Source organism: Tyto alba, unplaced genomic scaffold, assembly GCF_018691265.1.
Source record: "Tyto alba isolate M040663 unplaced genomic scaffold, T.alba_DEE_v4.0 Super-Scaffold_3, whole genome shotgun sequence".
Lineage (NCBI taxonomy): Eukaryota > Metazoa > Chordata > Aves > Strigiformes > Tytonidae > Tyto > Tyto alba.
The window spans coordinates 2,706,845-2,733,528 of NW_024881304.1; the positions used below are offsets into that span (position 1 = coordinate 2,706,845).

The 26,684-nt window shown below is 53.6% G+C and overlaps 2 protein-coding genes across 5 annotated transcripts in view; one reads left to right on the forward strand and one right to left on the reverse strand.

The window, feature by feature from the left end:
• Nucleotides 1-10,937, forward strand: part of NT5DC2 (5'-nucleotidase domain containing 2) — a 28,471-nt gene extending 17,534 nt beyond the window's left edge. Inside the window, exons 7-14 of the mRNA XM_033004611.2 lie at nucleotides 2,598-2,658; nucleotides 3,320-3,422; nucleotides 3,916-4,017; nucleotides 5,604-5,685; nucleotides 9,224-9,310; nucleotides 9,787-9,927; nucleotides 10,149-10,213; nucleotides 10,587-10,937. Of these exons, the coding sequence (XP_032860502.1) occupies nucleotides 2,598-2,658; nucleotides 3,320-3,422; nucleotides 3,916-4,017; nucleotides 5,604-5,685; nucleotides 9,224-9,310; nucleotides 9,787-9,927; nucleotides 10,149-10,213; nucleotides 10,587-10,848 (903 nt within the window). The 3' untranslated portion in view covers nucleotides 10,849-10,937. The remainder of the gene's footprint in view (nucleotides 1-2,597; nucleotides 2,659-3,319; nucleotides 3,423-3,915; nucleotides 4,018-5,603; nucleotides 5,686-9,223; nucleotides 9,311-9,786; nucleotides 9,928-10,148; nucleotides 10,214-10,586) is intronic.
• A 4-nt stretch (nucleotides 10,938-10,941) lies between these two features.
• Nucleotides 10,942-26,684, reverse strand: part of STAB1 (stabilin 1) — a 63,024-nt gene continuing 47,281 nt past the window's right edge. For 2 of the 4 annotated variants that reach the window (XM_042799329.1, XM_042799330.1), the window contains 24 exons: nucleotides 26,032-26,151; nucleotides 24,979-25,026; nucleotides 24,753-24,836; nucleotides 23,748-23,894; nucleotides 23,440-23,577; nucleotides 22,740-22,799; nucleotides 22,457-22,633; nucleotides 21,843-21,929; nucleotides 21,217-21,363; nucleotides 20,985-21,050; nucleotides 20,193-20,418; nucleotides 19,383-19,532; nucleotides 18,434-18,538; nucleotides 17,877-17,984; nucleotides 17,502-17,695; nucleotides 16,674-16,818; nucleotides 16,093-16,226; nucleotides 15,581-15,746; nucleotides 15,257-15,363; nucleotides 14,937-15,056; nucleotides 14,364-14,516; nucleotides 14,122-14,241; nucleotides 13,790-13,936; nucleotides 10,942-13,598 (listed from right to left, as the gene is read on the reverse strand). In XM_042799329.1, the coding sequence (XP_042655263.1) occupies nucleotides 13,377-13,598; nucleotides 13,790-13,936; nucleotides 14,122-14,241; nucleotides 14,364-14,516; nucleotides 14,937-15,056; nucleotides 15,257-15,363; nucleotides 15,581-15,746; nucleotides 16,093-16,226; nucleotides 16,674-16,818; nucleotides 17,502-17,695; nucleotides 17,877-17,984; nucleotides 18,434-18,538; nucleotides 19,383-19,532; nucleotides 20,193-20,418; nucleotides 20,985-21,050; nucleotides 21,217-21,363; nucleotides 21,843-21,929; nucleotides 22,457-22,633; nucleotides 22,740-22,799; nucleotides 23,440-23,577; nucleotides 23,748-23,894; nucleotides 24,753-24,836; nucleotides 24,979-25,026; nucleotides 26,032-26,151 (3,171 nt within the window). In that variant the 3' untranslated portion in view covers nucleotides 10,942-13,376. Of the gene's footprint in view, nucleotides 13,599-13,789; nucleotides 13,937-14,121; nucleotides 14,242-14,363; nucleotides 14,517-14,936; nucleotides 15,057-15,256; nucleotides 15,364-15,580; nucleotides 15,747-16,092; nucleotides 16,227-16,673; nucleotides 16,819-17,501; nucleotides 17,696-17,876; nucleotides 17,985-18,433; nucleotides 18,539-19,382; nucleotides 19,533-20,192; nucleotides 20,419-20,984; nucleotides 21,051-21,216; nucleotides 21,364-21,842; nucleotides 21,930-22,456; nucleotides 22,634-22,739; nucleotides 22,800-23,439; nucleotides 23,578-23,747; nucleotides 23,895-24,752; nucleotides 24,837-24,978; nucleotides 25,027-26,031; nucleotides 26,152-26,684 lie in introns of those variants that run through there. The other 2 variants (XM_042799331.1, XM_042799332.1) reach the window with 2 other exon arrangements.

Below are 26,684 nucleotides of genomic sequence, written 5' to 3' on the forward strand. Positions count from 1 at the left end.
GGGTACTGTGTGACTTCTTAGTTAATGTTGTAGGCCAGATGTAAGTGCTTGAGGTTGCTGCTGTGGGTGACTTCTGTTGACAGATGATGCATCTTCCTTGGTAGCTAAGCTTTTTTCCATGGAGAGGGGTTTTTGATCTGTACCTTGTGGGAATCTTATGCTCACCTACTCATAGCAGCCCTTACACACACAGTCTTGTGAGGGAAATGGAACACCACATCTGTGCAGCTGCTTTTGTGATAAGAATCCACCCTGTCACCTTTGCTGCAGCTACAGATTACAGCATACGTTCTGACTTTCTGTTAGTGCTTGATAAGAGCATACCAGCCAGTTTCCCACAAGACCTTAACATGTTTCTAGGGTGTTAGTTGTTGTAGTTGTTTTCGCTCTTGGGGTGGGGAAAATGGGAAGAGGGAATACAGCTGATTGCTGAGGCCTTCTGTCAGGAGTGTCTTCTGAACTTTTGAGGTCAAAATGGATGTGTTTCTAATTGGAATCTTGAGAGGATTGGTTACCACAGCCTAATACATACTCCATACAGGGCAAATGGTGTGCTCAAGGCCGAAAACTCCTGAGTCTCAATCCTGGCACTTGTCTTCACATCCTTTGCTGAGGAATATGGTCAGTCCCAAGGACTGAGGTAGGCAGAGAAGAGACCTCCAACTGAAAATCTGTGTCAGTGCCTGAAATCTATACTGAAAAGTTGGAGACTGTCATGTGCTCTCACCAGAAGAGAACCTGCTTTCTTCTCTATCATGAGAATAAACAAGCTTTTTTGCAAAACTTATCCCTTTGCAGTACCTGAGTGCAAGTGCAAAGAAATGATTTGCGGACGTGAGGACAGAGATCCTTCTGTGCCTCCACAGACAGGTGTGCGAGAGGACTTGCGTAGCTGCAACTGTTATTACAACTCAGGCTCACAGTGGGTTAAGACATTTCTAAACCTGACACCCTTCTGTAATTCTTAGTGGTAATCCTGACTGCAGCCGCTCTGTGTTTGGGAGCAGGTTGAGTGCTAGAGACACTGAGTCAAAAGGGCAGATCCTGAGGCAATGGTAAAAGTTGAAGCCGACATGTAAACCAAGTAATCCTGTCATCAGTTTGGTTGCTTTGTATTTGCGAGTAAGAATGTACAGTTTACCTTGTTTTGAGCCCTGTTTGATACCTCCCCAGGCTACCAAGATTTTACCTGCAGGAATCTTGTAGTTCTTCCCCCCGCCCCCTTTTTTTTTTTTTTTCTTTTCTTTTTGAGGGGTAGGGGCTTAGGGAAAGAGCTCACTGGCATCTCTGCTCTGCAAAGGTAATTTTGATGCAAATCCAAAGCATTGCTTGATTTTAGTGCTTAGGCAGTGCTGGTCAAGAGAAGGTTGTTTTCTTGTTAGCGTTCTTGCTTTTTGTTCAGTTTCTTTCCAATAAGGCAGTCTCTTGAGATGTGACCTGTGCCTTTTTACCATTAAAATCCAAATGGTGGAAAGAGACTTCTAAAACTCTGTTTTGAAGAGATAGCACCTCCTTCTTCATCATTCCTCATCTAAGTTGTAAATTCTGGTTCTCTCCCATCTTTGAAGGAAACAAATTTTGGGGTGATGAGCAGGTTTTACCAGCACTGCCACGAGACCAGGTGACTGTGTGGCGTTGTGTGCAAGGGTCACTGTAGCAGTGTCAGTGGCAAGCGTGGGAATCCCGTCTGAAAGGGCAACTCCTGAAAGAGCACATGTGGTGTTATGGATTTAAGAGTCTTGGGAAAAAGCAGCATTTGTTTACCTGTCTAAATTGTCAGAGATGAAAATGGTACTGTTAAAGCAACCATTTGCATGTGCAAACACTGCAAAATATGTTGCTGCTCTGGAAATGGTTCTGTGTATCTGGCGTTTCTCATTGGATGGAGACTTTGGAAGAATCTCAGTTGTGTCTGTCCAAAAATGCATTGCATCTTGGCCTCTGGCCTGGAAAATAGAGGATATTTGGATGCTATTTACAATATCTGTTTTAACTTGCCTCTCTTCCAAAAAGTGGGCAGCTCTGTTTTGGCAAATCCCCTTACTCTCCTAGTGGAGGCTTCTGCTCTGCCTGTGTCCACTGGCCATCTGGGGATGGAAGCTGTCACCCTCCTTGGCTTGTGGGAAGCATTTTGGAATCATAGATGCTCATCTCTGTTGCTGTTTGCCTTGGCCACACTCCCATCCTTTGGGTCACATTTAGCAGAGCTGCCACAGGCATAGGGAGGAACAGACACCAGCTGTGTCTGGGCCAGTACAGTTTTGGGGCAGTAAAATGGTTTTGGAGTAGCACAGTCTTGAATGCCTTGTTAACATGTGCTGGTTTCAAGGAGCAGAAAGGAAGTTGTGCTTTCATGGATAGGTTTTGAGGTTTTTCCCCTTGTACTGCATCAGCTGAGCCAGTCACTGTGTTGTTCTTTCTGGAATGTTGGCGAGTCTCACTGTACAAGGTCCTCTGCCTAGCTTTTGTTCCTTCAGCAGGAACAGGGGATGTGTCATTACTGTATTGATCCCCAGTGGTGGCAATAGGTTTGCATGCTGGGAAATAAGGAATGCCATATGTAAAACTGAAATTTTTTTCCCTGCCCTTTTCTTTAGGATGCTATTAGAGATGTACATGTGAAAGGAGTGATGTACAAATGGATTGAAAAAGATATGGGTGAGTTAAATAGAGCTCTGGTGCCAAATCCATTTTGATGTGCCTTGTACCATGTGGCGTTCTGCGTAAGATGACTGTGTAGGCCCTACACGCAGTCACAGGAGTGAGGGGGACACAGAACTTAATGAAATACTTGATTGTGGCAGCCTGAGGGCAGCTGAGGGGTAGAGTTGCATTAAGAAACAAGTGGTATTTAGGGTCAGGTGGAGGATCTATTTTAATGGAGGAAACAGCTACCTCATTGCTTGTGTTTCTGTTTTCCTTCAGCTGGTAAGTGAGGGATGATGGTCCTTGGCATGATGTGAACATGCAAAGGCATCGTCTGGGAAGGCTTCCTGGTCATTCAGGGGAAAGTGAGCTCCTGGTAGCAGCATGGCCTGGAGTGGCTGTGTGTGTCTTTTGTGATGGTTTGGTATCAACCCTCTTTTTTGCCAGCCAGCTGTTTCGGTTCCTCAGTCTTTCTCTTCCCTCTAGATAGGATTGATGAGGATGAGGAAGGCTGTTTTGTCACCATGGTGGTTCACTACCTGCCTGCCTGACATGGACTTAACTCAGGCCTTTTGCATCCCTAGGGGTATAGGTTTGTTTTTGTTTTTAAAGAAATGTGGTTATGACATGTCTAAATTTTTTGATTGACAATTTTTGTTTTATTTTGATATAGAACAGTATATTCTGCATGGGGATGAAATCTATGCTGTGCTAAACCGACTAGTGAACCACAAAAAGAAACTCTTCCTCATTACAAACAGTCCCTTCAGCTTTGTGTGAGTACCATTATTGCACACTAGTGGGTCACCACAGCACAGCAAGAGCTGTGCAGCGCAGTCTCTCCTGTGAGCAAAGTTGTACGCTAGAGGTTTTTGTGGTGATAGTCATGAGAGTGCTCTGGGAACCGGCTGTGGTGAACATTGCACCCCACAGCTCTCATCATTCACCCTCACTTTTTAAAGAAGATACAAGGCTGTGCCTGGCCGCAGTGTTACAGAGCTGCCACTTTGGATTGTCTCTAGCAGCTTTTGCTGCATCACAGACTTCTCTGGACTTCCTGTGGCACAGGAGAAAGGGTGGGACAGCTTGAGACGGTCAAAGCACTACATCAATACTCCATGCAATGAGACAGCCTTGGGGGATTCACAATTCACTCTGCTTTCTTTGTTACTGAAGTAAGAAAAAATTTAGGACAGACTGTTGTAAAGATGCGGTGTTGGGTGAAAAAGAGTACTGGATCTATTAACTTTTCTGTTCCTTTGCCCTTAGGGACAAAGGAATGAAACACATGGTTGGCAAGAACTGGCGAGATTTATTCGACATGGTCATTGTACAAGCTGACAAGCCCAACTTCTTCACTGATCGGAGGAAGTACGTGTCCTGGGGCAATACTGTGCTGCTGCGTGTGGGCCTGAGGTTTTGGGCGCTCTTCCCTGAAGGAAATGGCTTCTTCTACATTCCAAGAGAGTAGTGGTTTTCTAAGCATAATATAGGTCCAGTAGGACCCAGCTTTCGGTTGTCCTCTCGGATACTCTCTGAGGAGATGAAAACACAGGAGATGTAAATTTTTCCTTTTCCTGTTCCCCACAGCAAATATCTATGTGGTTTTGTTTTTTTCTTTTTTCTTTTTTCCTTTTTTTTTTTTTTAGTTACTGGATGCATGCTGTTTGGTAATTGTCAGCTGTGGAAGCCTTTGTACGTGGTGGCTGGGTTTTGTGGTCAGTTAGGAGCTGCCAAGGGACTAGCTAATAGGCAAACTGCTGTCCTTACTTGGCTCTTTGGATTATTCTCTTTGGGAACGTGTGTCTGCTTTGTTGCCTCGAGTTATGACTGACCAGGAATTACTGCCCCTGAGGGAGAGGTTTATTTTTTCCTTTTTATGTATTTTCTTTCCCTGTTTCCCAGGCTACATAAACCTACAAAATGGCTTTATATGCTGTGCTGACCTGATAAAGGTTTTCTTCATGGCATGTAGGTGAAGTGTCTTACAAATGGAGCCTGGAGCCTGGATGATCTGGGCCTCTAGCAGATAAAACCTTATGGCTGCTTGGTGCCTAAGGTCCCCTCATGTAGGGGGCCGGTGGAATGGCATGGCCCATGCAGCCAAGGTGAGGGGAAGCTCCTGATGGTGAGCTGTAATGAACTGTGGAGTGCTTTTTCTGAGGGAAAATGCAGGTGTGCACTGGAGACAACTTGTGGTTGAGGAGCCCCTTGCCCAGGTAGGCTGTAGAGTTCATGCTGGGCAACTGGATTCCTTCTGCCCTGTGGCAGCTCGGGATCACACAATGCTTCTGGATGAGACTGTGCTCTGCTTGTAGCAGGAGCAACTTCATACCAACGCTTTTGATCCCAGAGCTCACAGTTTGGAACTCCTATCCCAAGAGGGGGCAATGTTCCCATCAAGCGTGAATGTTCATGGGGGTCAATTAACTTAAGCCTTGTTTTCCTGCTTCTGTCCAAGTGGAAGGTAATCAGGCAAGTGCTCAGGAACAACAGGAGCCAGCTCAGGTCAGCTGCCGAGATCAGCATGGAGACTGCCTTATCCTATTAAGACATTCCACAGTCTGTGTTGGGCTGGGGCATAGCCAGACTGGAACAGGACACAAAGAGTTTCATGGCAAAGTCCTCCTGGCCTTAGCATTTCAGAGCGAGTCTTTATTATTATGATTATTTTCCTCTTCTTTGTATCTGAAAAGCAAGAAGAGTTGTAGGGGATATTGGCATGGAACAGTTACGGTTAATGGAAGCATTTTGAAAAGATATTTCCCTCTCACACTTTCTCTTCCCCTGAGAAGATTGTGCAGGAGACCCAGACGGTCACTTCTCACATAGAGCTTTTATTATGAGTTGTTACATAGATAAGCAAGTTTTCTGATTCAAATGTGGTTGCTGGGTGACAATCACTAAAAATCAAAAGAGGTTGACATCTCGCCCCTTTTTTTTTTTTTTTTTTCCAGACCTTTTCGAAAACTGGATGATAAAGGCTCACTGCAGTGGGACAAAATAAACCAGCTGGAGAAAGGAAAGATCTACAAAGAGGTAAAGTGAGTGGGTGCACAAGGGCTATGAAGCAAGAGTCTGAAACGGTGGGCACTTATAAGATACCTGCAGTTTTGGAAGTCCCTGGAAAAGCCTGGAAGTCACTGGAAAACAGGAAAATCTGCTTAGTCAGGGTGGGGGAAAATGATGGGTTCTTTTATAGGTCACTTTGAAAAGTGAAAAATGGAAGTCCTTGAAAGGAGTGCCTGTGATAGAGGGCATTTGTAAGAAGACACACTCGAGGCTGTGTGTGCTGCGCTGGCTGGTGGCAGTGAGAGATGCCCTCTGCCCACGTGCAGAGCTCTTGCTGGCCTGGTGGGAGGGACACCGGCCCCCCTAAATGCTTTCAGCATGTTTCTTGGCATGCTGCGGAGCAATAGCCTTGCGATTGGCATGCCTCTGAAAAGTCTTTCAGCTTCTGCTGGGATGTAAGCATTAGAATAAAGGGTCTTCTCCTATATGAGGAAGGCAACATGGGCCTTGTCAGGGCTGTCGGCGGGCAAGAGACTGACCTCTGAGAATGGTGAGAGATGCTTCATGCCGGGTGTAGAAAAGGCTGCTGTCCCGGCAATCGCAGCTTTTTACAGTTGCAGGAGGTAGAGCTGAAATAAAGTATAAAAAGAAAACTTCTTGTCTGCAGCTCTGAAACCGTTTCCTACCCAGCTCTGTGTACGTCAGGCTTCAGAAAGGTGTGTCGTGGGAGTGAGGTATTGCAGCCAGCTCAACTGGGCTTGGCATTAGAGGTGGAGGGACAGGGACAAGGAGGGAAAGGGCAGAGCAGGGCCAGTTAACTTAGGGTGTCAGGTGCTTGTCTTTCTGCCCAGCAGGACCTGTGCTGACTTATCTCTTCCAGGCTGAGTTTTGCCCTGCGGCTGCCCTGTTTGTGTGAGAAGGGATAAGAGGGAAACATCCTCTGCATGTGTAACAGGGGTCAGTGAATGCTCCCTGCCTCAGCGTGCAAGGAAACCTTCACCCTAGGAGCTCTGTTCTGACATTATCTAGCGTGGCTGATAGTGCAGTTTTCCCTTGGCTCTTCTGGTGTCCTGGTCCTGAAAGTTTTGTCCTAGAGAGGCTCCCAAGAGTGTGGTAGTTCAGGTTAAGAAGGCAGAGCCCTCTGCAATGTGATGTATAGGCAAAGATCTTCCACCTCACCCCAAATTGTCCCCCACGAGGTTGGAAAAGGCAGACTGGTGGAGGAGGGAATAGAGAAACAAGGGTGATCAAATAGGGTACAAAGCCTGGCTCACATCTCCCCTTCCAAAGGATGGGCTGTGACTCTGGTGAACTTGCTGCCTTGGGGTGTTCCTCTTGCAGCTGGTCCGTCCCCTGAGAACAAGTTGCCTCTGGCTTTAGGACGGTTTGTTCTTGGTTATGTGAGCTGTCCAATCCCACGGGAAGAAACTTAGTGAGATTGTGGTCAAGTAGCTGAGACCTGACCTGTGGTAGAAAAGTAGGTCATGTCCTTGTGTAGTGCTGTTGGAAAGCCTCTGGCCTGGCCAGTGGGTCTGTCAAAGTGCTCTGCTGGTGTCCTATCCTCTGCCAAGAGCTAGGAGCTGGGAACATGCAAGTAGAACTCCTACAGAGTCCCTCTCCAGTGGGCAAACTTTCCCAGTGGCTTAACAGTTCTCTCAGTTGAAAAGGTGCACCTTTTTTATTGCTGAATTAAATCCTGCTCTTGACCGCTTAAATCTTGTGGCCACAGGCTGCTCACCCAAGTGAATGGTTCATTGAGGGAGAGATGAGGGAGGAAGGAGGGATGGGTAAGATTTTGGGTTCCTCTCCAGTTCTTCCCCACCACAGTGTTCATCCGACTGCATCAGGGTTGTTGCTTAACTGTGGTTCTTGGGATGTGACAGTGTATCCTGGTTGTAGTCCCCAGCATTTTTGGTTTCTTGGAGTGCCACAATATGCTGCCTTCCGGCAAGTGTTGGTGGCCATGGACCTTGCTGTGCTGGTGATGTTGCTAGCAGCCTCTGAGTTGAGTTGTTCCTGTCCCCTGAAGCACAGCTGTACGGTCGTTGTGCTGTGGGTATCTCGTACGAACGGGGCCTCAGGGATCCGTGTTTTGCACTGGGGACTGGGAAGTTCAAGTGATGACCCCCCAATCCCTCCTTTCTGATATATACTCCCACGTCTATATCAAAGTATATACTCCCATCCCTCCCCTTAGTCTGCGATCTCAGGAGGGGAGGAGGACAGCCAGCTCCTGGCGGTCGCTTAGCAGGTCCATGCACAAGTTTCCTGGTTGTCAGGCCCACTGCTGTTTGAGGTGTCCGCAGCACAGTGAAAGGACCATCGTCCTCCTGAGGCTGTGTCGTCCGTTTCCCTGCTCTGCCAGTGGCTTCCTCAGCAACCCTCAAGCGAGGAGGAGAGATGTCGTGTCCCAGAAATGCAGGGGCCTGCCTGGCTCCGTGTTTCCGTGCCGTTAAGGGAAGTCTGCACAGCTCCAGTGATGCCACAGCAACAGGGGGCCCAGCACTCTGGTTCCGGGCACCCTTTGCAGTGCATACAACATGTTGCCAGTGACCAGAGTCAGGGCTGCAGGCTGTTGTGGGAACTGGCTTGTGTTTGGGGGATTTTCTGTCCGGGCCGGTGCTGTTGGGTAGGCACGGTCGCTCTTTCCTGGTGCTGGAGACTGGCTGGAGAGATTGCTGCCGAGTGGCTCGCAGGCTTGCATTGACTGCTTGTGCTGGCACAGTCTAGTCTGCTGGCGTTGGTGGGGCCTTTTCCTTTCCTAGTGGGTTTTATTTCTGTTGTGACTCATGTGGAAAACTTGTGTGGAGATGGAAGGGGGGTCCCTGAAGTCTCCTCTGTATGTGACGGATGTTTGGAAAGCCTTGAAAGCTGCCCTGTGCTGGTGCTTTGGGGTTTGGTTTGTTTTACTTAGTTGTGAATGTACCCAAGCTGCCTGGTTAAGCAATTCCTGTGAACATGTGGGTGTTGTTAATGCTTTGGATTGGGATGGTGGTCAGTGATGTAAGAACAGCCTCGAGTGCTCCTGACTCCGAAAGCCTTGCTTAATGGTGCTCACCTTACCTCTGATGAACCCTGGGAGGTGAAATCTATCACCTGATCCCAGCAACTTCTAAACCCAGAACACCCGGGGCTCTTTCTGGCCAGCACTGGGGCTTTTCTAATTTTGATGTCTTTCACTTTTGGCCTCTAAACTGCCTCCTTGTGTTGCCTTTTTAGTCCATGTATGCTCTTGACTTGCTGTGCCCTAGATCACAGACCTTCCCCTGAATTGCCTACTGGGTTCGGAAGAATTTCTGACTTCTTCTGTAGCCTAAGAAAAGTTGAGGGATGTACAGGAGGGTTGTCATGTGGGAAGAAAGTGAAATAAGGTGGGGAAGGACAGGAACATCTGGGTTTGGATGGTGGGGGAGTGAGCAGGTTGACGTCTCATGAGAGTGCTCACAGCTGCATGCAGTAAGGTTGCATTAGCAGCGCCGCTGGGGCGGCTGCCCAGTGCAGTGCCATGCGGTTGGAGGCGTTTGACCTGTAACCCTGTTTCTCTCTGTGCTCCTTCTACTTGCAGGGTAACCTCTTCGATTTTCTGAGGCTGACAGGCTGGCGTGGGTCCAAAGTGCTCTACTTTGGTGACCACCTGTACAGCGACCTTGCGGTAAGTGGAAAGGTCTCTACTCTCCAGGGAGGTGGGAGCGAGCCTGCGTGACTGTTGCGGTTGCAGCTGTGTTGCAGTGTAAGGCGGGGCCCTGACCTGAGTGCTCAGGTCTCCACTACGCTCTGCTGGGTGCTCTGCAGGCTGCGAACTTTGGGACACACGTAGCATCCACATGCTGCTATCAGGCAGAAGCAAGCAGTGGAGAAAGGGTGTCTGAGGTATTTTCTGTGGGTAGAGAACATCTGCTGGGCTGTGAATTTGAGAGCAGTTTGGGTAGATCTCGTATTTCTAGGTCCTTCACGCATCTGATTCTGGGGGCCAGGAGATGGCTGTTACTGGCATGACCTGGCATGGGCTGTGGTTGCCTGTCCCCTGAGAATCTGTAAAGGGAACAGACTACTCTTCTAGGAAAAGGGGTTGTGTTTGGCTTTCAAACTTTGTTGAATTCTCAGTTGTTTTTTCACCCTGACCTCTAGGACCTCATGCTGCGTCACGGCTGGAGGACTGGAGCCATCGTTCCCGAACTGGAGACGGAGATTCGGATCATAAACACAGAGCAGTACATGCACTCCCTGACCTGGCAGCAAGCTCTGACAGGGCTACTAGAGAGAATGCAGGTAAACAGCTCCTGTCTGGGCAGGACGGGGAATATGCTGCCTTCTGACTTTGTGTTTTGGGCTGAGCATGGGAATTGAGGGACGGACCATCCTGCCTGTGCTGTCAAAAATATCTCATCCTCCTCCTGGTGGAGTAGACTTGTGGATTTGTTACAGTGGAAAGGGGGAGGAGCTGAGGTGTGGCCTGCAGGACTGACACAGCGGGGCGCTTGTCTTTGCAGATGTACCAGGATGCGGAGTCAAAACAAGTATTGCTGGAATGGATGAAGGAACGTCAGGAGATCAGGTGCGTGTTGTCCCCCTTGCTCCTGAGGTCCCTCAGGGGCTCCCAGGCCTACACTGGGTCTGGTTTGTGACCCGTTTGGGGAACAGTGGTGCTGCAGCTGTTGGCCTGTGGTCTTCCTTGGTGTCACTTGGCACTGCTGGTGGGTCCCTGCCTGTAACAGGTATGGCAGCAAAGCAACAAAGAAGATGAAGAGTGTGGTGAATATCCACCAGTCTTGCTGCAGAGGGACTGGTCTGCATCGCAGCCCCGGGCTTAGGGTACCTAGGGTGATCCCAAACCCTCTTTTGGGAGTGGGGGGGCCCAGGGCTGAGGGATTGGAGGAGGAACGTGGGACCCTGGCCTCTTATCTAGAGCACCATCTCTTTCCTCTCAGGTCACTGACAAAGAACCTGTTCAACCCCCAGTTTGGAAGCATCTTCCGCACCTTCCACAACCCCACGTACTTCTCCCGACGGCTGGTGCGGTTCTCCGATATCTACATGGCTTCCATCAGCTGCCTGCTGAACTACGACGTGAATTTCACCTTCTACCCCCGGCGCACCCCTCTGCAGCATGAGGCTCCACTCTGGATGGATCAGCTCTGCACAGGCTGCATGAAAACCCCCTTCCTGGAGGAGATGGTGCATATCCGGTGAGGGCACCAGCACAGTGCAAGTCTGCACGTGGGGCCAGGCTGCTCGGCCAGCAGCACCTCTGTCTACCACTAAAGGGCGTTTGACACTTACGTATGTGTGTAGATGGTGTGTTTATTGTTTTTTTTGTTGTTTTTTTTTTTTTTTCCCCTTCACTGGCTCCATCCCTTTCCCTGAGCTGCGTTGAGACTGGACAGAGGACGGGTGCTTCTGTAGTACAGGTGCTGGAGAGCCAGTGCTGGGGAGGTGGGGTGGGGGGAAGCTGCTGCTCCCTGCTCTGTGCCCAGAGAAGGGGCTCAGAAGTGGAGTCCTGTGTCTGCAGTGCTGGGAGTGCAGCGCGGCGTCCCAGGCGAGGTGTGACAAGGTGTGTCAGGGTGGTAGCTGACCCAAGATCCGTGGGAACTACAGCGCGAGTGATCCCGCGGGCGGACAGGGAGGGGACAGGGCTGCTAACGGGGCGACCAGTGAAGCCCATCAGTGACAGCATCACGGACGCCAGAGCATCAGCGGTGTTACTGGTACCAGCGGCCCTCGGGAAGGTAACTTAGTTAAATGTGCAGGATGTGCAAGTTCTGTGTGAGGTTAGAAGGGCTGAAAATAAGTGTTTGGTGATGAGCCTGTTTTTTGAGTGAGCTTAGGGCTATACACCGTCAGTACTTTTTGGGTTTGGTGCCATGTGACATTGCTATTTTGGCAATTGCTGCGGTATGGTCAGTTGTGACTTGCAGAGGGACGTGTCCAGCCTTTAGGGAAGGGGCAGGGGTGCGAGCAGAGGTGGTGGCCTTCCAGCTGTGTGTGCTGGGCTGTGGCCTGAGGCGTAGGGAGGGGCTGGTGAGGATGTCCTGGGGGGGTGTGACAGTTGTTGTGCCTCCTGAGGAGAAGAGGAAAGGTGGCAATAGTGATGCCAGAGCACTGGGGACAGGAGTGTCGGCCTGAAGACCCAGGTCAGCCAGAGCTACGTTAGGATGTGAGGGGCAGAAGGTCGGTGCTTTGCCTGGCTGGGGGCTGTGTGGGTTTTGGCCAGGCTTGTGAGTGCCCCGAGGGGCAGGCAGGGCGCCGGGGAGGGGTGAAGGGGGGCAGTTAGGTGAGTAGGGGGGGTTGAGTTTGTGGCACCTTCCTGCTGCCTGGCCCTGGGAAACAGAAGATCATGCCGTCAGCAAGCGGGGTGTGTGAGAAGCCAGGGCTAGGGGATGAAGGGGTAAGAGGTGTAGGTGGGGGGGTGGTCTGTGAGGGCCCCAAAGCACGTGGGAGGCGAGTGATGCAGCTGCTTTCAAGGGAGAGACATGCAGGGCCGGTTGGTGCGGGGTTGAAGGCAGAGGGCTTGGTGCAGGCTCGGGAGAAGGTGGGTACCTTGGTCCACCACCTCCTCCCCTCATTGCAGCACCATTTGCAGATGGCAACAAGGGTGCCAGTGCCAGCTTGCTTGCGGGGGCAGGTGGTGTTGAGGTGACAGGTACGAGAGAGGGAACAGAGAATGGACATGCGTCTTGGGTTGGGTCTGGCTGTGAGTGGGCAAGGAAAGGGGTGAGTGACTGCTGAGTGGGTGCGATGGTGCTCGGGGCTGCACCGTGTGTCTGTGTGGCTGGGAAGGGCTGTCGGTTCACGGGGGAGGCTGGGGATGAGCAGGGGGGCAGGCAGGGCTTGCTTGTGAGCACTGGGCTGTGGCAACTGCCGTCTGGGCTGAGCGTTGTCAATGCGGAGGCAGCTGAGGGAGAGGAACCAAGGTGGTGTGGAGGGTCCTCTGCCAGGAAGCTCCTCAGAGAAAGGTGAAGTACAGTGTGTGTCAGTAACCCTCGGTGAGATACACACATACACACCCCCCCCAGTCTCTCCTGCACCTTCCTCCCCAGCGCTGTGCCACTCTTGCCCCTCAGTCTGGCACTTGTGTCCCTGACTTGTCTTTATGCTATGTGCCAGCCTGGGGCCAACTTTTAAGATGCCTTGCACTCAACTCAGTGACCTAAACAATCGCTGCTCTAACCGAATGGTTGTAGTATGTGTGTGTGGCATCTGATGTCATTGTGCTGTGTGTAGTGTGGAGACTCAATAAAAGCCTGCAGCATGCGTAACTAACCGACTAACCAACTCACTGCAGGGGTGATGCTTGTCTCTGTTCCCTTCCAGCCGTGGGTGCTGGTGTCTGGGTGCACGACCATGACCTAGCTTGGGGTGGGTGCCTGAGCAGTTTGTGCCCCTCAGGATCACCGTGCAGGCAGGATGGAGCAAAAGGGGGGGGGATGTGGGGAGTGGTGACGAACTGCTGTGTCCCGATGGCAGAGTGCGAGGGTAGGCGAGAGCGCAGCCGTGCCCCCGGGGCTGTCCCACAGCCAGGCTGGTGGCCGTGGGCGAGGAGGGCGCAGGCGGGGCGGGTGCGGGGCCGGGGGCTGAGCGGTGAGGGCAGCCCGGCAGCGCTGAGGCGGCTCCTTCTTTCCCGGGCGGCGGCGGCGGCGGCGGCGGCCGCGGCCCCTCAGAGCAGGAGCGCGCGGCCGTCGGCGTCGGCCAGGAGCGAGCCCTGCGGGAGAGGGGCGAGGTCAGCCCGGCAGCGCGCGGCGAGGGGCGGGGCGGGGCGGGGCGGTGCTCACGTGCAGCGGCTCGTAGTCGGGGGCGTGGCCGCCGTAGAGCGGGTTGGGGATGGCAACGAGCGGCCGCTGGTGGCGGGGCCGGGCGGCGCGCGGGACCGCGCGCTGCTCCTCCTCCTGCGGCGACGGCACCGCCCCCTCCTCCTCCTCCTCCTCGTCCGCGCGCAGGTCCGCCTGCGAAGGGGGGGGGGCGCGGGATGGGCGGGGCGGGCCTGGCCCTCGGCCGCCCCCTGCCGCGCGGGCGGAGCGCGCCCTCCCCTCAGCGCAGCCCCCCCGCCACCCCCATTCGTGTCCCGCCCACGCGTGGCTGCCCCTCGGCGCCATCCCCCCGCCCCCGCCCCACAAGGCCGCCGGGCTCCACTCGCCTGAGAATACCCGAACTGCTCCGCCCGCCGCCGCCTCTTCACGCAGTAATAGGCGCCGCCGGCCGCGGCAGCCAGCGCCCCCGCCGCGCACAGCGCCCACAGCGTCGCTGCGGCCGCGGAGCCCGAGGCCTTCGCCGCGCCGTTCACCTGCGTCAGAAACCAGCGGCCCGGTTACGGCACCCCCGGGGGGGGGATCCCGCCGCAGCCCCCCACGCCGTGACCGCGGGCAGCCCACCCACCTCCCGCCGCGCCGGGACAGGCCGGGCCGCCGCCTCTCCCCTCGCCGGCTGCCTCGGCACCTTCCTCCCCCGTTCGTGCCCTCGGGCGCTCACCTGACCAAGCTGCGGGATGGGCGGCGGGATCCGCAGCGGCTCTGCAATCGCATGGATGATGCCATTGAAAGCCAGGATGTCCCACTCCACAATCATCGTGTCATTGATCCCCTTGGCATCCTACAACACAGGACAGAGATGCTGTCACCCCACCAGAAAGCCTCCCCCTTGTTCCCGGTCTTGAAACAGATGCGTAAAAAGGCGTAGGTTTTTTTCTTGACCTCCGTCATGGTTAAACCTACAGAGTGCCCTGTACTGTTGCCCACTGGGACGTCTGATACGTGGAGGTCATATCCTGACTGGGAGGGGATGATGGTGCCCGTTGTGAGGTTGAAGCTGAAGAGGACAATATTGCTGGACGACACATGGAGCTTCAGTTCTTCTCCTGTCAGTGTCTGAAAGAGCAACAGGGAGCAGGGATCAGAAATGGCTGAGCTGGCTCTCACCCCTTCCCTCCTGCTGTGTGCAGCCACCACCTGGCCTGAGCCCCGACACACTCCATGGCCACAAAACAGCTCAATTCATGGTCATGGGCAACATGGCACAAAACTGCTACGCAGAGCAGAGGGGATTGCTGTCCTTAGAAACAGCCAAAGCTCAACTGGAGAAGGCTCTAAGCAACCTGACCTAAACAGCTGTTCTGAACAAGGGGTTGGACTAGAGACCTCCAGCAGTCCCCTCTGACCTAAACTCCTCCTTCCCCAGACTATTTCACATCACCATCACAGCAGCTTTGGCAGACCCCTGCTCTCCTCTGGGGCTCTGATAGTTCGTTCCATGCGCCCTCGAGCAGCTGCTCATCCCTGCTTGCTTACTTCGTTTTCTGCGAAGCCAGAATTCAGAGGGACAAAGAGAGTTTTGGGAGCGGAGTCATCAGACAAGTAGATGAAAAAATCAAGTCCTCCTTCTGTGTCATTGGCAAAATCGAGCAACATCTGGAAAAGATGGGAGATCTTCCCCATCAGCACACTGCCGGCAGCTCAATGCTGTTACCCTCCCCAGCCCGGGAAAGAAAATGCCTTTGTGTTTGTACTCCCTACCCTGCATGCAGACCAAACCACCACTCTCCCTTTTATGGCTGATCCCTCCCTCCACTTTGTTGCTGGCTGCGGGCGTACTGAAGAGCATTGCTTACGGAATAGAAGGTGGAGAAGCGAGCGTGGTCTGCGAGCACATCGGGGAGTTTGCCGCTGCACCAGTACCCATCTCCCACAAAACCGTCGCGGCAGGTGCAGGTCAGATCTGCAAAGGAACACTCAGATGCGGTTTGACTTGGCAATGCTGGCTACACTTGAGCACTTCTTCCTTGATTTTTGGATACCCCTCAGCATGTTCCCTCCTGACATGGGCATGGGGAGAGGGGGATGTGCTCACCGGCCGGTGCCTCATGATCTGAGGGCAGTTCTCTGCCTGCTGCCCCAACAGAACCGTCCCCAGGAACTGTGCTCAGGCCACTCACCCTTCTCCCGGTAGCAGAACGCATCCCAGGTCTCGCTCAGGTTGCTTCGGGAGCCATAGTCCACAATGCCCACCCTGTTAGCCCCACAGCTGGGGTTGGGGTAGGCTGTGGGGTATCCGGCTGTGCCATTGTCCAGCCAGCCCACCAAGCACAGATGGAATCCCATCTAGCAGAGGAAAATGAAGTATTAGATTAAAAATAGGATCTCTGGCCGTGGTTTTCTGCCCTGATGCACGCTCCCATCATGCAGCCTTATCTGACATGCCCCCATCACCGAAAGGGTTGGGCACTGCCAGATGTCTCGTCCCAGTGTGACTGGCAAGACCTACCAGCCCTGCTGGTTTCACGGATGTAGATGGAGCAAATGGGACTGGCCGAGGGGATGAGAGGTCACCCACCCCCACGTCATGGGCTCGCTACCGCTGGGCCGGCCCGGGGAGAAGCACAGCATGTCCCCACCCTCCGAGGTGATGGAGCCAGCCCCCGCCCGACCTCTGCAGCCCTGCCCTCACCTGCTGTGCTGCTGAGAGCTGCTGCAAAGTGGCCAGGGATGCACCTTCTGCAGCACAGGCCTTCTGAGCCTGCTCATAAGTGAAGTCGTACTTTTTTTGGTGTGACTGCAGATGAAATACGCCCATAGTCTTATCTGCAAAATGCCAAGGCCAGGGAGCATCAGTACAGTATAGAGAGTGAGCAGCGACCCTGGGGCAGTCGCGTGGGTCCCCGGTGTGAGCACAGAGCACTGCCAATGGAGGGTGGGTTGTGGACAATGCTCAAGTGAGGGTGAGGTGGGATGCAGCATGGCTTCCTCTGAGCTTCTTGCCTTCCACGAGGGGGTCAGTGCTTACTGTCAGTGTGATCCCACCAGAGGCCATCTCACACATCACACGGGAGCAGACAAGGATGGCTTGTCCTCCCCGTATGACATGTAGGGGAAAAGGGGAATGTGAAAACCAGACCAAGTTCCAGAGACGCATTCCCAGCCCCTCGGCAGTCCCACCCTCCGGCTTCCCGAGCCAGAAGGTGAAGGGTGAGGGAGTGTGACCTCTCCAGGGAACATCATCCCTGGCACTGTGGGGTTGCGCACACTCACCATGGAAGTGCAGGTCGGTGCAAATGGCCTCCCGATGGCACTGCCCGTTGTCTTCCAGGCACCGGTCCGTGGGGGGCACGGCCTCTTCCAGGCACTGGATCCCGTCACCAACGTAGCCCCGCTTGCACTCGCAGCGCCGCTCGTTCTGCAGCACAAAGGAAGGATGGCATCTGTGTGAGTGCAAACATGCAGATGCCAGCTGGGGATGAGCCTTCAAAACGCCTCTACAGCCTGCTGGGATTATGACAGAGCCACAAAAGGCCGCATGGTCTCTGTCCTATGCCCATATCCAACTGCACACGAACCAAAAAATGTCACATTGAAACCTTGCCACGTGCTGTTTGAAAGGCAGCTGAGCTCCGAAGTACATGGCTCATGATTCTTGCACTACATCATGCTTCCAGTCCCACACTGTGGTCTGCAGTGAGCAGCTCTGGTTCCTCTACAAAAATGGCCAGCACCGTCCTCGAAGGACCATCCCAGTGCCCCCCAAACAGTCCAGAAATGCCACAACTGACATAGTTTATGCCCCTTAGACAGAGGAATGGGGGAAAATGGCGTCTGCATAATGTCACCAGGACCGTCACCACAGCCAGACAGTGGACCGAGGGCATGGCCCCTGCCTGGCAGTAAGGACCTGCAGGATGAACGCAACTGCTGGGGGGACTGGAGAGGGGAGGACTGGAGAGGAGGGGCAGTCTTGGGGACGGCAGTAACAGGGGACACTGTCACATTGCTGTCCTCCAGCAGCCCGAAGCATCCCAGGGCGGCCACCCGCGCTGTTCCCCCAGGCACGCAGAGCGCCCCGGCCCTGAGGGCTGTACCCACCGGCCCGGTGCTGATGCAGCTGGCGTGCTGGCTGCAGTCCCCGTTCCTACCGTCCGCACATCTGTCTATGGGGTCGCAGGTGTAGCCGTCGCCTCCGTACCCGGGCGCACAGGCACAGGAGACGTTCACGCCGACTTGCGTGCACTGCGCGTGCGTGGCACACCCCCCGTTGTCCTGGCTGCACATGTCCATCACTGCAGGGGTAAAAGCCTTAGGTCAACTCAAACACCTTGCTAGGTGTCCCGGTGGTCGGTCAGTCTGTCCTGCCAGTCGTCACACCAATATGGCCAGGGGGAGGTGGTCACTTGCCATGTTGTCTTGCTTTCCCCTTCACTCACCACCCCACCGGCCCAGCCCTTCGTGGGTTGCTCCTACCTGAGCAGATTCTCCCGTCTCCTTCGTAGTGTAGGTTGCACTCGCAGAGGTTGCCGGAGCGGCAGACGGCCTGGGGGTGGCACGGTGGAGAGCAGGTGGGTGTCATGACTGAAACCAGAACACACACAGGTCAGAATGATCCAAGGGCTGTAACACGGGCACGGCTGCCATCGCCAGCCTAAACCTCAGGCCGCCCACCCCACGCTCCTCCCTCTCTCCCCCTGTGCTTTTCTGCAGATGCCTCGCCCAAATGCAGAGGACCATTACTCCATCAGATACACCTCAGGCCTTCACCTCATCCTCAAGCTCTTCCTGGAGCACCTCTGAGCTCAGGGACTTGGTCATGATCAAGTGGAGCCTTCCTCCTCCTCTTCCTTACCACCCCAACCCTTGTGAATTCAACAGCACGGGCCAGATCTCAGGATCAACCCTGCAACTGAGAGCTCCTTTTTGGAGATAGTTCTGACTGGTTGCTTGAACAATCCAGCTACCGGGAAGCGGCCAGTATGGCATGGGGTCCCAGGGAGCAGCGGGTGGCAGGGCTTGGCACCCCTCACCTAGTCTGGTTTCGCAGTGGTCTCCAGTCCAGCCCTCAGCACAGAAGCAGAAGCCATCGCCATGCAGGCCTCCGTTGCACACGCCATTCTCGGTACAGTTACACTCTGAGGAATAGATAAAAAAAACTGTCACGGCATCTGCCTTGGTGGCAGTGAAAAGCCACGCTGGGGCCATGGGACAGCCACGTGGCAGAAACGTGGTCTGTGTGGGCAGTGCATGAAGGCAGGCACGGCAGTACGCACGCACCCCTTCCTGTTGTTGCCAGCCCTGGTCCCCCCCTGCAACATGCACCCTTCACAGAGGAGGGGAAGCCTCTCTGCACCCACAAATCCCCATCGTTCCCCTCCCCTGGGCATTTCTAGAGACACGTTTTTCACTCTGAGCCCCTGCAAACATACAGCCATCAAAAACACCGGAGACCCCATAAGACCCAGTTTGGGATGGGAAGATGGGGGACTCCTCCTTCCCTTAGCTTCTGCCTCACAGGGGCACAGGTCCCTGCTGAGCATGTCCCAGGAGATGCTCTTTCTGTACAGGGTTCCTCACAACTTACAGATTTGTCCCCCAACTCAAAACACATCTTAATACTTTCTGACAAACTGGGGTTCTGAGCCATGCTTGACAGACGAGAAGGGGGCTTTGACCCCGGGGCCTTGGGGCTGCATGGCTGCACTGGCCCCAGCTCCTGGCACGTGCCACCCAGCCTTCTCAAACTACAGCTGGATTAATGGCTGCCGGGCCAAGCGCCCAGGGAGGGATGTCCCCAGCCCCAGAGGTCTGACCCAAGTGCCGTGGGGACCGATGCACACGTGGCAGAGCTGATTCCCATGCTGTAGGGTGCAGAGAGCTCAGCCCAACACCCACCCCCCTCTCCAAGCAGCACCATGTGCCCCAGCCACCTCCACACAAACCCTCTGTGTTGCTGCCACTCCACAGCTTCCCCCTTACCTCGGCAGTCTGGTCCGTATCTGCCCGGCGCACACAGCTCACAGCTGGTCCCGATGAAAGCCTGGCTGCAGTTGCACCACCCCGAGCCAGTGATTTTGTCATTGCAGGTACCACGGTTGTTGCATGGTGCCTCCAGCCCTCCCGGGCACACTGCAAATGGGGGATCTTAGTGAAGGCCGTGGTGACAAAGTGACCCTGGTGCTGGAGGGGAGTCACCCGCGGTCCCGTGCAGAGCCTGCACACCAGGCACCATGTGAGCTGCCGCTTACGGGGTGCTCGGACCACAGAGCCTGCTCAGCAGACTGGGGTCAGTGCTGGGAACATCCCAGGACAATAAACCTTAGGAACAGGGACAAGAGGGACAAGTTTGGCATAGCCTCCAGCCTGGGAAGACCCTCTGCTGCAATGTGCTGGGTCTGTGCTGGCCTACCCCACGCTAATGTGGCAGCAGACTCATCCAAGGATGCGAAAGCTGCCCATGCACAAAGCACAGAGGGCAGATGCCAGGGAATGGTTGAACATTGGCGACATGTAGGGGTGAGTGACGTGTCTGACAGCCACCCCCCAGCAGCCCTGTGCCCAGGGCTCTCCATGGGGACAGCAGCTCTCCGAGGAAAGGGAATTCCCTGTTACAATACCATCCACACGCAGAGGGGTTCGTTCCCTGCACGCTCTACAGCCTGGAGCTCCCTCCCTGGGTTTTTGCCCACCCTTCTCCAGGGAAGCACATTCACAGACATGAGACATCTGTGCTGAACCTTCCCTAGAAGAGAAAGGGCCAGGGCAGAAAAGGGTCGTGCGGCTCCTTACCCCGACAGTCACGGCCATAGTGGTTCGCACAGCACTGAGGGGCCCACTGGGTGGAAACGCAGCTCCTCTTGCAGCCTCGTTTCAGAGGCCCCCTGGAAGAGAAGTGTCTTCTGAAGGAGTCCCACGGGGAAGGTGGCCAGGATGGCCGCAACAGGGAGTTGTGGTGAAACAGAAAAGTGTTTCTCAACAGCTGGTTTCCATAATAGTAGCAGCGCCTGGTTTCCCCCTGCGAGGAAACAGGCAAGACACATAGTTTGCCACACTGGTCACTGACATCTCACCTTGATTTTTCCTGTGCTACTCGTTCAGTTTTCTGTGACAAGTAACAGAGGCTTCCTAACATGCAATGGGGCTGGTGACAGAGGAGCCACAGATGTACCCTGGGCACATGCCAGAAGCCTGGCAGAGAGACAGCGGGCGATGCAGTGAAAGTGGGGTACAACCACTGCCCCCCCCAGGTTGCTCATCATCTGATCCCTGGTCCATCTCCAGTGGCCAGGCCAAGCTCTTTTGCTATAAAGCACCCAGAGAGGCCCCAGTGCTGCTGCAGGGACCCTTGCGGCTGCTGTCAAAGTCCATTCGAGCCCCTGACCCCACGTTGCTCAGCCCAGCTCCTGCCCTATGGGACTGTGTGGCTTGGGGCAAGGCATGGGCAATGCGATCAAGCCGAGGGACTCGCCACATGCAGGTGTGCCTTCATTTTGCTGCTAAAACATCGGGGGCAGATGGGTATTGTCATCAGCCCCTCCTTGGTGACAAAGGCCGCCTTGGTGACAAAGCTGTGAACTTTACCCGTTGAACGGAGCCAGCAGGGCAGGGTGGCTCGAAGCCACAGAGTCCGCAGCTCTCTGGAGATCCCTGTGGAGGGGAGAAAGAAACCTCACAACAACTCAAAACGTGCTTCTGCCTCTCTCAGCTGCTCGGAGCTTTGCCAAGAGCAGCAAGCCCTCCCACCACCCCTCTGCCCAGGCATGGGGCTCAACAGGTCGCACAGATCCCCACCAGCCTCATTGCAAGCGCTCACCTGCAGCTCGACAAAGACAAACTCATCACAGCGAGATCCCAGATCTGGTGGCTCCAGCAGCCTATTGATGCCATAAGCAATGCCGCCATTGAATTCCATGTGCCTCTGGATGATGGTGGCATCGCTGTTCCCCACCAGAAGCTCCCCCTACCAGAGGAAGAAAACAACTTGTGATCCTGGCTGCACCACCCAAGCGTTGCCCTTTTTGGCTGCTGTGACTTCTCAGTCACCCCAATAACTCTCCAAAACCTCTGTGCTCATGTCCTCGACCACCCTTCCTGACTGCCACTTTTCATGGCCAGCTCTCCTAAGAAATGGCCTCTGTCCATGCAACATATGCTCTGTAAAGCTCATGGCACCACATGGTTGGCTTTGCAACATGGTCATCGTGAAGTGCATGTGCAGGTACCACATGTCTCCACGCTTTCCTGCCAGCTGGCCACAGAGTCTCGAGCCTCTCTACAGGCTCAGCTGTAGCCAGGGGAATGGGGTGTCTCAGCCTGCAAGCACCCCAACTCTGTGTTCACCCCCTGCCAGTGACCACCACGGAGCCATGGGTTGCCCCACGGTGATGCCCAGGGACACACGCTCAGTGGAAAGCAGAGCCCAGCATCGCCATCACTCACCACGTGGGTTTTGCTGCAGCTGAATGAGACGGCGGAGCCGTGCATGGTCCGTATGGATTTGACTTGGGGCATGTTACTAGCAACAATCTAAGGGGGAAAAAGAAGAATGTGAAGGGAAAGACCGGCAAAACTGGCAGTTCATACTTCCAATGGGATGGTGGCTGGTGAGGACAGCAGCCACACTGACGGGGGGTGTGACGTGGCAGCATGTGAAGCTGTTGTGGGTGGAACAGCGTAACTATGTTGGGTTGGTCCCAGATTCCTGAACAGTGAGAGACCAGCGTGTGTAAGCAGGCCTTGGTTTTGCTCAGCTGCATTCTTCTCTTGTTCACCACCTCTACAGACTTGTGAGCCCTGCATTGACACTGGTGGTGATGTGGTCTCCCTGAGAAGCCGATGACAGAAGGTTTCAGCTCAGCCACACTGCACCAGACGTTCATGATGAAGCGGTAGTTGCCTCAAATGCTCATCTTTGCATCTTCTGAAGAAAACTAATATGCTGCATGTTCTACAGCAGCAAAATATTTGGCAAGGTCACTCTGGCATAACCATAGGCAGGTGGTGGCCCCACACGTGGCCTCGGGAGGTACAAGCCTGTTTGTTGCCACATTTACCTTTGTGTCCCTGATCATGTGTGCTTTGAGGTAGGAGGCCAGCACGTCCCGATGCTCTCTTTGGTACAGCCATTTCTGCCTTTTCTCTGAGAGGGCATTGAACGCAGCATCTGTGGGCCACAGCATGGTGAAGGGTCTATGCAGGGGGTCACTAACCAGTGGCAGCAGCTCCGCGTCCTGTCCGAGATAAGAGGGGATACAAACAAAAAGCCACAAGCCAAAACTGAACATGCACATCTAACACATCACCTCCGCACAGAGCAACAGGAGTTCAGTCACTCACCTGCAGCAGCTTGCTATAAATGGTGTACCCGAAGGCATCTGCCACTTCTGTGATATTTTGCTGCAGAGGGAAGAAAGCAAACAACTGTCACTATGAGGTCCTGCTTCAGGACCTGGAGCAGCAATGCAGGGGAGAAACCAGACAGTTGACAACTACAGTAGCTAAACACAAGTTTATCTCTGTCATCACCATGCTGATGGATTTGGCCTGGTGAGTGCTGGCATTCAGCAGCCACTGCTTTTCTGATTTATTCTGGGATGAATTTCAGCACTCTGTTGTGCTGTACAGAAAATGTGTTATCTTCTGTAAAATGCAGAATCTATAAGCTCCTAGCACTTGTTTGAAGAGTACTGGAGAGACGTTGGCAATCTCATGCTGTGATCTGCTCTGCACTGAAAAAGGACTAGGATGGTTGGTGTGGGACGTGATCCCCCTGCCTACATCTAGTACTGTTGTTCCCTAGTGATGGATAAGGCTCCTTCTGTCCCAAATATGGCTACGCCACAAACACTGTCACCTTCACAAGCCAAATCTGTGTCCTCAGAGAACCCCTACACAGCTAGAAACAGGGAAGAACATCCCACAGGGCTTTGGGCTGAGGGCTTATCAGGGACAGCACTACCAGAGCTGCTGGGAGAGAGATCCTAGCCTTGTCCTCACCACAGCACTTACCAGGGCACAGTCACTGCTCCAGCCTTACCCGTGAGATCTTTGAGGAAATGTTATGGTCCACCAGGTCACTTGGAATGAGGATCTTGTTGATAAAATGAATGACCCCGTTCATGCCGATGATGTCACTCGTGACCACTTTGGCTTCCTCATTGAGATAGATGCTATTCTGAAAGAGAAGGGATACGATGAGATATTCACACCCACAGCACTGCTCTGTGAGCCGTCTGCGGGCCCTAGGCAAGTCACTTGCCACAACCACAGTGGCCTTCAAAAAATGACAGCAAAAGCGACAGCCTGACAAGTGGGACAGGGAAGGGAATTGTGGCAGAGAACTACCTCTTTCACTGTGATCTTTATGTTGTGGCCAGATAAAGATGTAAGGGACTCCTGGGCTTCCAAGTCACTGGACAGCAATTCCTGGCAACCCACCATGTGGTAGCGAAGCAGGTCCCGGAGGAAGCCTCTGCTCCTCCACTCCTCAAACTACGGACAGAAAACAAGAACGAGGTCACACTGGGGGGCATTTTGCCTTGCAGGGGTCCCCAAGACACAGGGGGAGAGACCTAGATTGCCCAAGCCCCCTCTGACTCATCGCTGCAGGAAAGCCAGTCCTCCCAAAACATGGTGACTGCACAAAACCATTTGAGAGCTTTGGGAAATTTCAACCAGCTTGCCAAAACCAGCATTCATGTCCCTCGATGGGAGGACAATGACCACCTTGGCCTTGAGGAAGTGACACCTGGGATATGCAGGGAATTGTTCCTTTACTGGGTGTATGGGGGGTCCATGAGAAAAAGGTTGGGACTAGTGGTATGAAGCTGCACAACAGGATGGAATGGGGATATTCCATTACACTGGTACCAAAAAGCTGTTGGTTAGGAACCTGGTTCACAGCATCATGAATAAGGATCTCTCCTCCCCCAGGTCTCCACTTGCCCCAGACATCCCCCTTGTTGGGACTAGAAGGAAGGGACCGATTGAAGTGGAATGGCAGGTCCTGGGGCACAGAGAAGGAATATGAGGTCTTTGTCACAGATGCCTTGAAGCCTTGCTGTTACCAGCCCTTTAATAGCCATGGGCAATAAAAGTCACCACACACCACTGATTTGGCACAGTGCCTCTGAGGACCATGAGACAGGGTCTCCAGTAAGGGTCTCCTTACAGCGGGAGCCATGTCCACCCTGCCCAGACTGTCTCTGATGTGAGTCAGACTCCAAACCTCAGATGCTTTTAACCCTCTGCAGTGCAGCCCCTTCACTTCAAGTCACTGGGCAGAGGGGACACTGTCACAACTGGAGCTTGCCAAACACCTGACAGTGCTTGGGGTGGAAGGACACTTACTGTTGTGGTGTTTCCTATGAAATCTGTCCGTGGGACAAAGACAGTGAAAGGCCCTGCCCCACTGAGATCCTTGATGTTTTCCACCTGTGGTAGAAGAGCATTTGCAGGAAAGGAAACAGAAAACACAGTTCCAGTTAGCAAAACCCTTTGCAGAAAACCCTAAGTGGGATTTACTACACAGAGCTGTAGTAAAGCTGTAGTAAAGACAAAGCTGTTTGTCACCAACCAGTATCATCTTAAAGAACACAGATGCATCTTCGATCCTTCCAAGCTCCTTAAACAAAGAGAAACAGCTGGTGTTAGCAGAGTCCCTTCCACTTGCTCGGCGACCCGCTCTTTCCACGCCAGGTCACTCTCCCACCCCAGTGAGACACCGGTTCTCCTGACACACTACACTGATCTTTCCCTCCCTCCCTCGCCAGCACTGCGGGTGCGGATGATGTGGAGGTTACAGAGCAGGCAGTGACCTCGGCCTGGACCATTCACATTTCAGATGCTGCAGGACGCAGTGGACAGAGATGAAAGCTGGCTGCTGCTGCAGCAGCTGCCATACAGGTCTAAGTGCCCCTGTGCTCATGGGACACCTCCAGTGCTTCACAAAACCTCTGCTTTAACCTCACCGTGTTGCCACTACCAGTTCTGGGGTGTTGTCCAGAGTGGCAGACATAGGCTTGGCATGGCAAACTCCCTCTCCTCACACCAGCTTTCAGTAAGAGCAGAAGCACAGAACTGAGTTCATCTCTTTTTTCCAAGCTCTGCTGTGGTGGGGATGGCAGCTTTTATTTGACACTACCAGAAAAGGTCACCAGTTTGCCCAAAAACAGCCACTGTATTGGCAACAGAGCCGGAGGCAGACTGCTGCCCTCCAGACTGCTGCCCAAATCCTGGCGTCACCACAGGGGACGACACCTGCCCTCATCCCACAGACTGGGAGAAGTGGGTTCCCTTGGGAAACAAAAAAATACTCCCGTTTGCTTATAATATTAAGAAAACATCATCCTGAAGGTATGCCCAATATTGCTGACAGAGCAGCAGAGTGTTCACATCATGATTCCCTTTGGAGCAAAATCACTTTACTGTGATTCCCTCCCACAGCTGGCACACTGAACACACCTGAAATTTATAGATAGTTTGCCTCAAAGCACCTGTTTCCATTCCTACACCACACATGATATGACACTACCGACCTGCTCACCTGCAGCTTACACTTGGAGGGGAGGGAGAGGTTTGCTGCAGGGCAGGGGGCCCAAACACAAAAGGTGTTGCGCGTGCTTCTCACCTGATACACCTTGCCACGGCAGGTGAAGCCATCTCCAACACTGTGCCAAGAGCAGGAGCAGTTTCGAGTGCCAGGGCCTGTGTACTTGCAGAGCCCAAACGGACTACAGCCTCCATTGTTCTAGCAAGAAAAGCAAAAGGCTTGCATGATGGGGCATCACCAACAATTTGAATGGCCACTTGCATGCAGGAGCAGCTAACTGCATCCAGGCCAGTGGAAAGAAAACCATTCCTCCCATCTGTCTAGTGCCTTTAATAAACCTCACCCAAATCCTCAAGGGCTTTTCAGTTCCAAATCCTCTCATGAAACTAGACTTTTGCGCCTTACTTTGGAACCCAGAGTGATGACAAAACCCATGATTCAGAGAGACATTCTGACATGGCAGCGATGCCGTGAGCACAGATTACTCTTAAGCTTTTGATCATGTCCCACACAAAATGGATGCAGAAACAAGCCCACATGCCTCCAGCCCTATGTCACTGTTTGCACACCACTTCTCCCACAAGAGGGAGTGCCAGGTGGCCGACATACTTGCAGGGGATTGGAAGAGGCAATGGAAACCAAATACAACAGGAAATCTCTTCGTCATATGAAAAGGCAAGACAATCAGCATTAAAAAAGCAGTCTAACACTGTTCTTGCTGTTTAACTGTT